Below are 14,339 nucleotides of genomic sequence, written 5' to 3'. Positions count from 1 at the left end.
TCTGTCCACGTTTGTCCTGTTTGCTTTTGTGTGGTTAGTCCTATACGTTGAATATAGTCAAGTGTTGCTCTTGAAGAAAAAAGTACAGTTGCTTCTTTTTCTTTGAATTCTAGGGCTCCAGTACAAGTCATCCACAGATCTGGAGCACCAGTTCTGTCCCTGCTGAGTTTCAGAGATGGATTCATTGCCAGCCAAGGTGGGTCCAGGGATCCCTTGAGAGAGATGGCTTCCTGTAGTTCCTTTAAATTTAAGATTAGGGGTATCTGGTGGCTTAGTCTGTTAAGCATCTGACTTTTAATGCTTAGGTCATGATCTCAGGGTGGTGAGATTGAGCCCTGCATCAGGCTCCATGCTGTGTGGAGCCTACTTAAGATTCTATCTCTTGGGGTGCCTATGTGGCCTGGTTGAGTGACTTGATTTCTGTTCAGGTCATGATCTTGGGGATGTGAGAATGAGCCCAGCATTGGACTCCATGCTGGGCGTGAAGCCTGCTTGAGATTCTCTTTCTCTCTGTCCCTCCCCTCCCACCCTTAAAAAAAAAGATGATCTCTCCCTCTGCCCCTTTCCCTGCACTCCACCCCTACTCTCCCATTCATGCCTTCTCTCTCTCTCTAAAAATAAATAAATTTATATTTAAATGCATGATCTATGGTGGGGCTAGGGGTATGGTTCTTCACAATTCTTTGGCATATCGTATTTATTGTACAGTGTTTATCACCCTACACTATGATTGTCTATATCTCCCTCCAGTTCAGGCTCCTTAAAAGTAGTGATTGTGCCTTATTCATAGTAATATAACTGTTTTCAGAGGATGAAACTAAGACCGATGAAAGAAAGTTACCAGGAGCCACATTTCAGTTGAATGTAAGGAAAATGTTCTGTCTCGTTAGGAGAGAAGCTGGTATTGTAGAAAGCAGTACCAACTTGGGTTGGAGAAGCATAGGCTGGCTGGCCAATCTGCAAGGTGTTGTGAATAGAATTCAGTACCGGTTTAGAAGTTGGATATAGATGATCTTAAAGGTCCTTTGGAACTCTTTTACTAGAGAGGAGATTGAAATTGCCAGATTAAACAATTTAGAAACTTTTTACTATGGAAATTGTCAAAGAGATACAAAGGTAGAGAGAAAAGCATAATAAACCTGATATTCCCATTATCTAGCTTCAACCTTTACCAGTTTATAGCTAATCCTGTTTCATCTTGTTTTACACTTTCCCTTATAATCCCCAATTATTGTGATATTTTGAAACATATCACAAATATTGTATTATTATACCTATCAATACTTACATAAGTATTTCTAAAAAATAATAATTCTTTTATTGAAAAGATGATTTTTGGGATGCCTGGCTGGCATTGGTGGAGCATGCTACTCTTGATATTGGGTTGTCAGTTTGAGTCCCATGTTGGGTGTAGAGATTACTTAATAAAATAAAATTTAGGGGTGCCTGGGTGGCTCAGTGGATTAAAGCCTCTGCCTTCGGCTCAGGTCATGATCTCAGGGTCCTGGGTCAAGCCCCACATCGGGCTCTCTGCTCAGCGGGAGCCTACTTCCCTTCTTCTCTCTCTGCCTGCCTCTTTGCCTACTTGTGATCTCTGTCTGTCAAATAAATAGATAAAATTTTTAAATAAATAAATAAAATAAAATTTGAATTAAAAAAGATTATTTTTAATAATACCAGAAAGGATAAGGTCTTTCTGTATGCTGCTGGTTGGGGTATAAGTTGATTAACAGATAAATTAAAATTAATTAATTTGTTTCAACAGCAGTTTTTCAATTTTTAAAAAGCTTGAAAAGGTTAATTAAAATTTTATTCTTTACAAAGTCACAATGTTGATACAGAAAAACTTCATGCATAAAGATATTCTTTTATGTAATATGCTTTCAACCATGTAAAATAACATTTGCACAAAAAGGGGGTGCCTCGGTGGCTCATTGGGTTAAAGCCTCTTCCTTCGGCTCAGGTCATGATCCCAGGATCCTGGGATCAAGCCCCACATTGGGCTCCCTGCTCAGCAGGGAGCCTGCTTCCCTTCCTCTCTCTCTGCCTGTCTCTCTGCCTACTTGTGATCTCTGTCTGTTAAATAAATAAATAAAATCTTTTAAAAAATTTTGCACAAAAAGGATTGGAAAAATACATTAAAAATATTAACAGTAGTGATCTTTTAGGGGTAGATGGAGTGTTTTTTTTTTTAATTTCTGTTTCTTGTTTTTAAAGTTTTCCTCAATTAACATGTACTGTTTTTATATTAAGTAAAACAATAATAAAAAAATTACTTTATTTCAGCAGTTTACAGAGCATTCCAAGTCTCATTTGTCCATGGTCTTTTAAGAAAATTAAGTTTAAAAATAAATATACTTTTATTTTCTTGGAATTACAACTTTGCTCCTTTGTCTCATGTATCCAGTCAAGTTTATAGGTAGAAGAATAATTTGGGAGCATATTAAAACATGTATATGGACAAGTCCCTGTTAAAAATCATGGGCCAGGGTAAGTTTGCAGTCCTCTATAAGCCTGAAGTGACTTGCTCTGTGCCCTTGGCAAGTATTGCTCATCAAAGACAGCCCTTCTTCCCACTGAGCTTGTACTTGTCCTTCAGATCCTCTAACCCAGCATTCGAGGCAGCCACTGTAGGCCCTCATGTTTGACCCATGTAATGAGGTCTATTTGCCATTCTGGGTCTTGGGATAAACTTCTTTAGGCTCGTGATGTACTGAAATAAACTACAATACTGATTTTTTTTTTTTTAAAGCTCCTTTGCGTGCAGCTTTTCTTTAGTTCTCTAAATTTTTCTTTCTGCCTTTTAGGTGATGGAAGCTGTTTCATTGTCCAGCAAGACCTAGACTATCTCATTGAGCTCACTGGAGCTGACTGTGACCCTGTGTTCAAGGTACAGGCCCGAGAGGCACCTGGGTGATTCCCACCTGAGATCTAAGGCTTTTGAGGGGACTGAATCCAGCTACTTTGTGGGCATTCTGAATGATAAAATACTTATGGATGAGATAAAAGTCAGTGAGAAGGGACGCCTGGGTGGCTCAGTTGGTTGGACGACTGCCTTCGGCTCAGGTCATGATCCTGGAGTCCCGGGATCGAGTCCCGCATCGGGCTCCCAGCTCCATGGGGAGTCTGCTTCTCTCTCTGACCTTCTCCTCGTTCATGCTCTCTCTCACTGTCTCTCTCTCAAGTAAATAAATAAAATCTTTAAAAAAAAAAAAAAAAAAAAAAAAAAAAGTCAGTGAGAATTTTGAATCAGAAGTGATTTCACCACTTTTTAGCTCTAGAAACTTGAAAAATCATTTCACCTCCTCAGTCTGTCAGTTCTATAAAATGTATATGAAAAATAGTTGTAAATTTTAAATCTTCTATAAATAGTTAGCTGTCATTATTATTATTATTTAAAGTTCAAGACTGTTTATCTCATTTGATTAGAAAGAGAAAAACAAAAGGGGAAATAATATTTATTGACTAGACACTGTGCTGGATGTTTTACATGTATCTTATTTCATTGTTATTATTCTTGAGGTATAAGTATTATTATTTCTATTGTTTTTATATTTTTTTAAAGTTATACAGCTAATACATACCTATAAAAATTCAAACAATACAAAATTACACAACTTTCAAGTCCCCTTTAAGACCTTTTTAGTTCTGCTCTTCTTTCCAGGAGTAACTAGCATTAACACTTGGGCATGTATCTTTCAAGACTGTTTTTGGAAATTTTTCACTTACATCTTTGTGTTTATGTAATTATGTAGATAATATAGGTTTATCTTTAGTTTGTGCATAACTGAAAACATTCTCTATGTATTGTTTTGTTCTGTGACTTTTTTAACATCTCAGAGCTCTTTTCAGATAAATGCAAATAGATCCACTTCATTTTTAAAATTCCTGCATAGTGTTCTATATTGTGAATCAACATACCATTTTCATTTTTATAAGTGAGGAAGCTGGAGTCCAGAGTGATTGAGAAAGTTGCCTTAGGTCATGTAGGTACACATTAGCACACCTGAGATTAAGCTACCTCCAGAATTCATGCTTCTTCCACTGAATTAGTGGTTCTTAACCTTTGAGTCTCAGGCTTTTTCTCTTCTTTTCTTTCAACTGAGATCTTATCTACATACTGTTTTGCTAGTCTGCATGGGTACATTAATCCTAATGAGTTTAGATTTATAATGAGTGGGCTTAATCATATAATAACATACACACATGCACACAAATTGTTTTTTAAAAGTTGCGCATAGGGGCGCCTGGGTGGCTTAGTTGGTTAATAAGCCACTGCCTTTGGCTCAGGTCGTGATCCTGGAGATCCGAGATCGAGTCCCTTAGCGAACTCCCAGCTCCACAGGGGGTCTGCTTCTCCCTCTGACCTCCTCCTCTCTCATGCTCTCTCTCACTCTCTCTTTTTCAAATAAATAGAATCTTTTTTAAATGCATATATTATGCTCCTATAAAGGTTGATTAAAAACCTCTAGTTTAAAAAAAAAAAAAACACCTCTAGTTTCAAGAATCAGTCTGATTTTGAAGATGAACTATTTTGGTCATTTTTGTACAGTGCTATGTTATTGAACTGCAATGTATATTTTTTAAAAGGACACTGATGAAGGGCACCAACTGGTATTAACTTTAACCTTAGCTGGCTTCCCCCTTCTCTCCCCAAGAGTTCTCCGCTGTAAAGATGGAAAAGACCCAGTGATACTTTGGCAGCAGTTCTGTTGCTGCGTGGAGGTAACAGAAGCAGGCCCAGGTCCCCCTCTCATTCTTCCACACTGTTCAACTCACAAATGGCTCTGAAATGATAACATTCACTGTCGTGCCTAAAAACTTATGAACATGGAGAGTCAGATAGAACAAGGGAAAAGAAAATCACAGGTGGGCACATGAAGAGCCAAGCTGCTCTGTCCAACACCTGTGCCTGTGTAATGTGTGGTTTAACTAAATGTGGCTGAACTACTAAAAGTAAACCTGCTTGACTCACCTTCCAAAGCAGAACAAGACTTTTGCCAGTGGTAAGGGGCTCATATACAGGATCTCTACTCCTGCATAGTATAATGTATGCACATAGCACATCTAGCCGCTGAAGAGCTGCACGGGCCCGCTCTCCCAGATCACATGCACGTGACTGGTTGTAGCTCCTTCACCCCTAGGACATCAACACCCCTCAGCATGGAGGTGAGAGGAGTGGGCCCACCAACCATTACAGGTGCCAGCTGTCTCTCTGCTGCAGCTTAGGGACACTGGTTTTTGGTTTCTTTGAACCAGTCCTTATTATTCCCAGTCTGACTAGCTGGTTCCATTGTAGGGCTGGTTCCTCTGTAGGTCTTACTTCCTGGATGCTCTGATCAACCTCGTTTTTCTACCTTCACTCTGTAAATGTATCCCAGAACCCCTACAACAGCTTCTGCAAAAAAACCAAGAGTAGAATGATGACAAATGTGGCACATCTACAGCAGCTCTCCCAGATTGGGACACAGTATCCAGTCAGCCCGAAAATGAAAAGTGGGGATCCATAGCAATGATAATTATAGTAGGGACAAGAGGATGCACATCTTCAAAGAAGTGGTCATTGTCATCATAAGTGATGAAGACAGGGGCTCCCACATAACCTAAAAGGCCAGAATGCGAGCTACCCCCGACCCTGAAGATGAGGTTGAGAAATTCCAGAAGTCTTGGAGGAGGTGATGCCGTCCATGTGCTCTCTAAGCAAGGTGGCAGTAGTGGTGGCAGAGCCTAGACTGGCCTTCATCTCAACCCGTGGTGCCGTGGCGCAGCCCCAGCATGTGCCTTGCTCCTCCACGTAGCTGCTGCCTCAGATTTCTTTGAGAAGTCGGTGAAATCCCCTCAGGCAGGCATATATTGAGAACTTCTTTGAATATAATTTTATAAGGTTCAGAGATACACCGGCCAGTCTATGGGTCATCTCCTTTCCCAGATCCAGACCCTCTGCCCTCAACTATGCACCACACTAAGGGGTTTGCTCTCTACTTGGCTGATTAGTTTCTCTGTTCTATAGTCCTAAGGGACCTGGGTCCTAACTGGCTATTTTAAAATACTGATCATGGATCTAATTCTTCTTTTGTCTTTGAAGTCAGTAGAGCTTCTTAGACTCACTTGTACTAATGGAGATCAATGACGAGCTTCTGTCTTCTCAAAATGGAAGATTCCCAGGCTTCCTTTGAGCTGTGAACTTTTATGTTCCAGGTAGCCACATGGGAGAAGCAGATCTACACATGCTGTCGAGATGGTCTTGTGCGACGCTATCAGCTCTCTGACCTCTGACTCCTTGGAAAAGGATGAAGTTAATGAAAAATATTGGCTCTAATCAACAAAGACATTAGTCCTTCTCAAGGACCATGGCCCCTTATTGTTTGGGGCACCCTTTGGGTGTCACAGAAAATCAGCTGCATTGCCCCATGTGGAAGTATCATTCCATGACAAGACCTACTGTGAATTGAGTAAGAAGCTCACACGTACTCCCTATATACACTCACCCCAGCAGCACAGGGCAAGGACATGGATGCTTACACTTTGATCTCATACCATTGTGTTAAATGTTTACAAGGACCAGAGGACTAAATCCTGTGCTCTGAAGGAAATAAAGAGAATGTGTTTGGAAGAGTCTGAATTTGAAAAACTTTGTTAAATATTCTTACTCCAGCAAAAAGCCATTCAAGTTGATGGAACTCCTTTCTCGGGCACTTCCTGTTGGCCTACCTGTAGAGTTACTGCTTCTTAGCAGTAACTATTATTTAAGCAGGAGCCTGTGAATGATTCCTATACAGGTAGGGAAGCCAACTGTCTCAGTTTTCCTTGGACTGAGGGGTTTTCTGCTACGTGGGACTTTCAGTCCTAGGCAAACTGATAGGATTGATCAGTCCATATACAGGTAATAAAGTTGAATCCTATAATTGTAAGGGCAGTGACTGTCCGAGTGTGGTCCCTTAACTGCCAAATCAGTATCACCTGGGAACTTGGTAGAAATAGAAATTCCTAGGCCCCACCTCAGCCCTAAATCAGAAATTCTATGGGTAGAGCCGGCCAGGTGATTCTGATGCATGCTAAAGCTTGAGACCTAGAGGAAGAAATAATAAAGGGCACTTTTGTCATAGCTGGAACTCAGCACTTATGGGATGGTGAGGCTGGTCTTTAGAGGATGAGGCTGGGGAGGTGGGCCGGGCCCAAGCAATGAAGGGGCTTGAGTCCCAGGTAAGGAGCTTGAATTTCATTTGGTTGGCAAGAAACCCACAGAAGAGTTTTAAGCAAGGGTTTAACATGGGTCACTTTTTTTTCCCCCTAAATATAAAAATGGAGTAATAATGCATGAATTCCGTGTTTTATTTTCACTTAGAATCTCTGAGTTCTTTCAGTACATTTAGACCTCCATCCTTTTTTTTTTTTTTTTTTTTTAAAGATTTTATTTATTTATCAGAGAGAGAGAGGGGGAGAGAGCGAGCACAGGCAGACAGAATGGCAGGCAGAGGCAGAGGGAGAAGCAGGCTCCCTGCTGAGCAAGGAGCCCGATGTGGGACTCGATCCCAGGATGCCGGGATCATGACCTGAGCCGAAGGCAGCTGCTTAACCAACTGAGCCACCCAGGCGTCCCGACCTCCATCATTCTTTTTAACACTATGGAGTTTTATTACATTTTAGAGATTACTAGAGAGAGAAAAGGTTCCTTGGACAACACAACACTTGAGCTGAGCAATGTAGGCTAAGATCTGGCTTTATTTAAGGGAAGAATCCAGTATCTGGCTGGGGTAACAGTATGGTTCACAGCATTCTTAAAGGTATATTCGCATGTAATATTTATAACTTCACTATGACATGCAGATAGTGAGACTCCGATGAATTGGTTGGCCAAGGGTCATAGGGAACAGAAATTTTTTTTTTTTTTTTTTTTAAAGATTTTATTTATTTATTTGACAGAGAAATCACAAGTAGATGGAGAGGCAGACAGAGAGAGAGAGAGAGGGAAGCAGGCTCCCTGCTGAGCAGAGAGCCCGATGCGGGACTCGATCCCAGGACTCTGAGATCATGACCTGAGCCGAAGGCAGCGGCTTAACCCACTGAGCCACCCAGGCGCCCGGGAACAGAAATTTTAACACAGTTTATCTTAACTTTAAATCCATTTTTTTCTACCTGTTGTATATGCTTAAATTGTGAAAATAAAATAGTCATTGAATATTACTGGTCATCTATGCTATACTAGGGACTGTATTTAAATATTTAATCCCAATGACATTCTTAAAAAGGAAATGGCATATATATAGTTTTATAGATAAGGAAACTGAGGCTCAAGAAATTAAGTACCAAACCCTTGATTTGGGCCTTGCTTGGTTTGTCTCCAAGACTGTGTCTTCCGCTACGCTACACAATACTCAAGACCTCTGGGACTTGACCAGTTCCATTTAAGGAGGGATTTGTGATAAGGTCAGGTAGACCCAAAGGGACATATTCCAGAGCTCAGAAATATTGGATCAAAGGAGATCTGGAGAGAACCTCTTGGAAGTCAGATGAAGAAGACAGGATGAAGCAGGATTGGGTGAGTTCACACAAGCAGGAATGTCTGTGAGTTCCTCTTCCAGGACTTGCTCTTCACTGCTGTCAGAGCTGTGATAGTCCAGTTGTAATGGGTGCAGTGACCCTTGACAGATGCCCTGAAATCTAGATCCAAACAGGAGGAGGGAGGCTAGCTCTTAGGTGACTCAAAGCCTCGTCTACTGTGAATGGAATCTCCCCAGTGTTAGCAGACAGCCTTTTTTTTCCCCTTTTGGGTTGAGGAGTGCATTCTGGGTAAGGAAGGGTGGACAACCTTCATCTGCCACAGTACAGGCTCAGGTAAGCTAGACTTTGTTTCTTGGCTTTCAGACGCCCCCTTGTGACTTCTTTTGAGAAGTGCATCTATTTCTCTGAATGGAAAGCTGGCAGTGGCATTCACTAGCGTGCATGTAATTGGTGCCAGTAGCCCTGCAGAGTAAAGGTTTCTTATTCTTGAACATGTCTCTTTTTATATTTTTATTATGTACTCTTTTTTTTTTTAGATTTTATTTATTTGAGAGAGTGAGCGAGAGAGAGCATGAGTAGGGCAAGGGGCAGAGGGAGAGAGAGAAGCAGACTCCCTTCTGAGCAGGTAGTCCGATTTGGGGCTTGATCCCAGGATTCTGGGATCATGACCTGGACCCAAGGCAGACGCTTAACTGACTAAGTCACCAGGAGCCCCAAATTTACTTTTCACCTTGAAATCATTTCACACTTGAGAAAAGTTGTAAGGATGTGATATCTGTTTAACATTTAGGGACTTCCGCCTGATTTCCAAATGGCTACACCATTTTACATTCTCAGTGACAGTGTATAAGGGTTCTTATTTCTCCATGTCCTTGCCAACCCTTGGTCTCTCCATCTTTTATCATAATCAGGTGAGGTTAAGTTGGTTAAAATGGTGCCTCCAGGTTTCTCCATGGCAAAGTTAGTAGTTTGTGGAGAGCTACTTTGAGACTATATGAATATACTGCTCCTCATCAAACTTGCATCATCTAGTGGCAGCCTTTGTTGTCTTTCTGAATCAGTTACTCCTATGCTAACTGCCAAATAGTCATTTTATCATTCCATCATTCTTTTTACATTTATAATTGGCTTTCTACTGTGAGACTTTCCCTTCTCTGCCATTTATCTAATTACTGATTCACTCACTTATTCACCATAGGTTTATTATTATGGACTGCACATGGATTTGTATTTTATTTTATGGATTATAATCCATTATTGCTACTATTTATTTTGGTGGTTAATTTTTCTCAGTTGGACCCAGTGGTAGCCCCTTCAAGATGGATACTATGTCCTTTTTTTTTTTTTTTTAAGATTTATTTATTTGACAGAGAGAAATCACAAGTAGACAGAGAGGCAGCCAGAGAGAGAGAGAGAGAGGGAAGCAGGCTTCCTGCTGAGCAGAGAGCCCGATGCGGGACTCGATCCCAAGACCCTGAGATCATGACCTGAGCCGAAGGCAGCGGCTTAATCCACTGAGCCACCCAGGTGCCCCTGTCCTTTTTTTTTTAAAAGGAAACATTTTATTTATTCATCTGTCAGAAGGAACAGGGGGAGTGGCAGGTAGAGGAAGAAGCAGGCTCCACGCTGAGCAGGAGCCCGAGGTGGGACTCAATCCTAGGACCCTGAGCCAAAGGCACTTGAGCCAAAGGCAGATGCTTAACCGACTGAGCGGTCCAGGTGTCCTGATGTTATGTCCTTTTGATGTGTTAATAGCATTCTGTTAGTGCTTCCATATTTTCTGATACCACAAGCTATTTAAGTTTCATCTTATAATTTCCCATCCCAGTACTGGAATCAACTATTTGTCTAGATAGCTCTTGTTCTTTTAGTGGAGAATGGCATTTGGAAATCAAGATTTGGGCACTATATATATACTCTTTACTACTAGGGTATTATTGCTTCTAGGCCATATCAGTGGACAGTACTGTGATGTGGAGTCTCCATTTCAATATCCCTCATTCTGTATATATATTAAAAAATCATAAATTCACACTGAAGTCCCCTAATTCCAGTCCAGCTCCACTGGGATCATTCTAGTCTTCTGCATATAAACTTCCTTCCTCCCAATAGTGAAAAACTCGGCTGTCATAATTCTCAATGTTTCACTTGCTCAATACCTCTGTGAGTAAAGAGTGTGGCAGCCACACAGGCCATCTCCCCTTTCACCCCAGCCCCTGCACACATGGTGTCCCTCAGATAGAGTCTCATTATTCCCATGTTCACCTCAGCCAGTCTCAGGCTGAACAAGGCCTTCTCCCAACCCTCTGGATTTAATTTTCTTTTTAAGATTTTTTTTTTTTTTTTTTTTTTTTTTTTTTTTTTACAGAAATCACTAGTAGGCAGAAGTAGGCAGAGAGAGACAGGGAAGCAGGCTCTCTGCTGGGCAAAGAGCCCAATGCAGGGCTTGATCCCAGGACCCTGAGATCATGACCTGAGCCATAGGCAGAGGCTCAACCTGCTGAGCCACCCAGGCACCCCTGGGTTTAATTTTTAATAACATATTCTTTCTGGTAATAAGAGTTTAAAAAAAAAAAAGCCCCTACACATGAAAAGATGCTCAATTCCAGTAGTTAAGTGCAAATTAAAACCCACAAGAAAGCTCAGAAATGCAAAAAATAAAATAATGCCATATTTTCACTTTACAAATAGGCAACTGTGGCTAAGAAATCATTGTTTAAGGTCATAAAACTAGTAGCTAATGGACAGGATTTGGAACTTGGGCTCTGACTCTATTACCTCAATGCTAAGGAAGCATTTTCTATGCATGCTTTTGTGTAATTGTATTTAATATTTTCACATCTGCCTTGTGGTGGAGTTTATGTTCATAATCCCATTTATTCAAGGAAATAAACGTGGGGCCATTAAGTAAACTTGCTTCAGGTCACACAAATCTGAATTGAGCATAGCAACATCAAGATATAGTTGCTTTCTGGGGCGCCTGGGTGGCTCAGTGGGTTAAAGCCTCTGCCTTCAGCTCAGGCTGAAGGGTCCTGGGATCGAGCCCCGCATCGGGCTCTCTGCTTAGCAGGGAGCCTGCTTCTTCCTCTCTCTCTCTCTACTTGCCTCTCTGCCTACTTGTGATCTGTCTGTCAAATAAATAAATAAAATAAAATAAAAAGATTAAAGAAAAAAGATCTAGTTTCTTTCTGACCACTCAACTTTCTTTTTTTAAACTTCATTTAAAAAACCTTCAGTGCAATATTAAAAAGCAATACAGCCAGCTGGAGTGACAACCAACAGAAAGAAACTGTTAGGGAAGACTCAGGGACCTCACTCCAGCTGCTCCTAGGGGACAGAGGCCAGGGGCAGACCCAACTGGGGAAGAGAGGAAAGACCACCCAGCAAAATGGACAGGCAGAACAAAACATATAAGAAACATCTGGCTGAACTGAAGAGGGTCTAGGGGAGAGGGGAAGCCCCCATTTCCCCCCCAAATGTCCTAGACTTGGGAGGGTTGGCCTCCTGGGGTGAAATGAGCAGGCCCTGTCCCACTCCACACTCCTCTGTGGTAGAGTATAGGATGTGCTGGGGGCCACATGTGTATGCTTGGGGAAACAGGGAAGAGACGAGTAGGGAGGAATGTCCCTCACTGGAATCTTATGAGGGCTGAGAGTGACCCCCTCCAGTTCCTAGACACTGGGGTCTTGGTAGATGGGGGTTGGAATGGGTTGAGGCAGCGGGGAGGCTGGGTGCTCAACCTAGAAAGCCAGCAGGGTCATCATCCTCAAAGTGGCCTTCCTGCAGCACCTCGATGTAGTGCTCATAGATTTTCAGGGCTGTGCCCAGATAGATGGACAGGCCAGTCAGCGTTATCAGTGCACTGCGTAAAGACTGGCCATTGATATCCCACTCTTCGGAAGCTGTTGCCTGCTTGGGGAAGCTGGCCTCGATAAAATATTCAACCACGTCCATCACTGTCCACTCCAGAGAATCAACCAGCTTCTCTTTGCCCCCAGAAGGACATCAGCCCTGGGTAGGGCTGGTTTTCCTAACTGACCCCTCAACTTATCCCAAACCTGCAGTTGACTTCTTAGGTCTTTAATTTATTTCTCTGTCCTTTGGCCCAACTCCAGAAGTGTGTTTTAACTTTTCCAAATATTCCTAAAGTAGGCCTCAAAGGATGTGAAATAGCTACTTTAAAGCAGGTCCTCCTCTAAATAGTGTGGTTTCAGAGGACCCAGAAAATTTCTTAAATATCTCAGTCACTAATACCTGAAATGCCATTAAGGGACCCAGCGTTTTCATCCACAGTTAGAGATGAGCTTTAAAACATAGCTGTCTTTTCCCCCAACTGACTGACATTAGATCCTTTTTTTTTTCTTTTTCTTTTTAAAGAGAGGAGGGAGGGAGAAAGGAGTCTTCTTCTTCTTCTTCTTCTTTTTTTCTTTTAGAGAGACGGCATGGTGGGGCGCCTGGGTGGCTCAGTGTGTTGGGCCTCTGCCTTCAGCTCAGATCATGATCTCGGGGTCCTGGGATTGAGTCCTACATCAGGCTCTCTGCTCAGTGGGGAGCCTGCTCCTCCTCTCTCTCTCTCTGCCTGCCTCTCTGCCTACTTGTGACATCTCTCTGTCAAATAAATAAATAAAATCTTAAAAAAAAAAAAAAAGGGCATGGTGGGGAGAGAAGCAGAGGGAGGGGGAGAGAGAAACTCAAGTACTAAGCCCAACACTGGGCTCAATCTCCCACCTGATTACGATCTAAGCCAAAACCAAGAATTGGACATTTAACTGACTGCACCGAGGGAGAGAGAGAGAGAGAGAATGAATGAATCTTTTTTTTTTTTTTAATGATTTTTATTTATTTATTTGACAGACAGAGATCACAAGTAGGCAGAGAGGCAGGCAGAGAGAGGAAGGGAAGCAGGCCTCCCGCTGAGCAGAGAGCCCAATGCGGGGCTCGATCCCAGGACCCTGGGATCATGACCTGACCTGAAGGCAGAGGCTTTAACCCACTGAGCCACTCAGGTGCCCCAGATTGAATGAATCTTAAGCAGGCTCCATGCCCAGGGTGAAGCCCAACATAGGGCTCCATCTCAGGACCCAGAGATCAAGACCTGATCGGAAATTAAGAGACACTTAACAATGAGCAACCCAGTCGCCCCTAGATCCTTTTTTAAGAACACATTTACATTTGAGAGGAGTAAAGGAGTAGTACTTAGAAAAGAAGCTCCTGAAGAAGGAGGAGGAGGAAAAAAGGAAGGGATATAGTGTGGCATTGGCCCAGGGAAAGACCAGTGGACCAGTAGTCCAGATACAAACCCACGTATATATGGAAAGTTTATACATAACACAGCAGTCAATACAGATTGGTGCGGGAAACAGAGAACTGCTAAATAAATGGTTCTGGGACAACTCTATATCAAAAAGAAGAAAATGATACTACCTTGTACCATATTCCAAAAAAAAAAAGTTCTAGGTGAATTAAAGACTTAAGAGTGAAATGGACACTCAGAAGAAAATATAGGTGAAGATCTTTATGACCCTCTACAGAGAATATTTCTTAGACATAAAAAGTATAATCAAAAAGGAAAAGATTGGTAAGTTCTACCCCCCTAAAAAAATTGGTAAAAACACAAGCTTGGAAATGAAAGGGGTTTTTATTTTATCTATTTTCAACAAATATAAAACGTGAAGAGTCCCCCTACCCCCCAAAAAAAGCCCAGTAGAAAATGGTCAAAAGAGGGACACCTGAGTGGCTCAGTTGGTTGAGCATCTGGTTTTGACTCAGGTCATGATCCAGGGTCCTGGGATTAAGTGCCACACTGGGCTCCCTGCTCAGTGGGAAGCCTGCTTCTT

The 14,339-nt window shown here is 42.0% G+C and overlaps 1 protein-coding gene, 1 long non-coding RNA gene and 1 pseudogene across 5 annotated transcripts in view; 2 read left to right on the top strand and 1 right to left on the bottom strand.

The window, feature by feature from the left end:
- PAAF1 (proteasomal ATPase associated factor 1) overlaps positions 1–6,613 on the top strand; it is a 44,033-nt gene extending 37,420 nt beyond the window's left edge. For 2 of the 4 annotated variants that reach the window (XR_009344535.1, XR_009344533.1), the window contains 3 exons: positions 114–196; positions 2,808–2,890; positions 6,199–6,254. Coding sequence is in view for 2 of the 4 variants with exons in the window: in XM_059132997.1 (XP_058988980.1) it covers positions 114–196; positions 2,808–2,890; positions 6,199–6,276 (244 nt within the window). In the remaining 2 variants the exon portion in view is untranslated. Of the gene's footprint in view, positions 1–113; positions 197–2,807; positions 2,891–6,198 lie in introns of all 4 variants that reach the window. The other 2 variants (XM_059132997.1, XM_059133011.1) reach the window with 1 other exon arrangement.
- Positions 4,803–6,057, bottom strand: LOC131818788 (tetraspanin-3-like; annotated as a pseudogene).
- Positions 6,614–7,606: 993 nt separating the features above from the next.
- LOC131807574 (uncharacterized) lies at positions 7,607–8,184 on the top strand. The gene is made up of 2 exons (XR_009344545.1): positions 7,607–7,860; positions 8,077–8,184. It is a non-coding gene; the product is annotated as an uncharacterized LOC131807574 (long non-coding RNA).
- Positions 8,185–14,339: the final 6,155 nt, after the last annotated feature.

The sequence above is a fragment of the Mustela lutreola genome, chromosome 1, assembly GCF_030435805.1.
Source record: "Mustela lutreola isolate mMusLut2 chromosome 1, mMusLut2.pri, whole genome shotgun sequence".
In the NCBI taxonomy this organism is placed as follows: Eukaryota; Metazoa; Chordata; class Mammalia; order Carnivora; family Mustelidae; genus Mustela; species Mustela lutreola.
The sequence above is the reverse complement of the archived record's forward strand: the minus strand, read 5'-3'. Positions and strand labels throughout refer to the sequence as shown.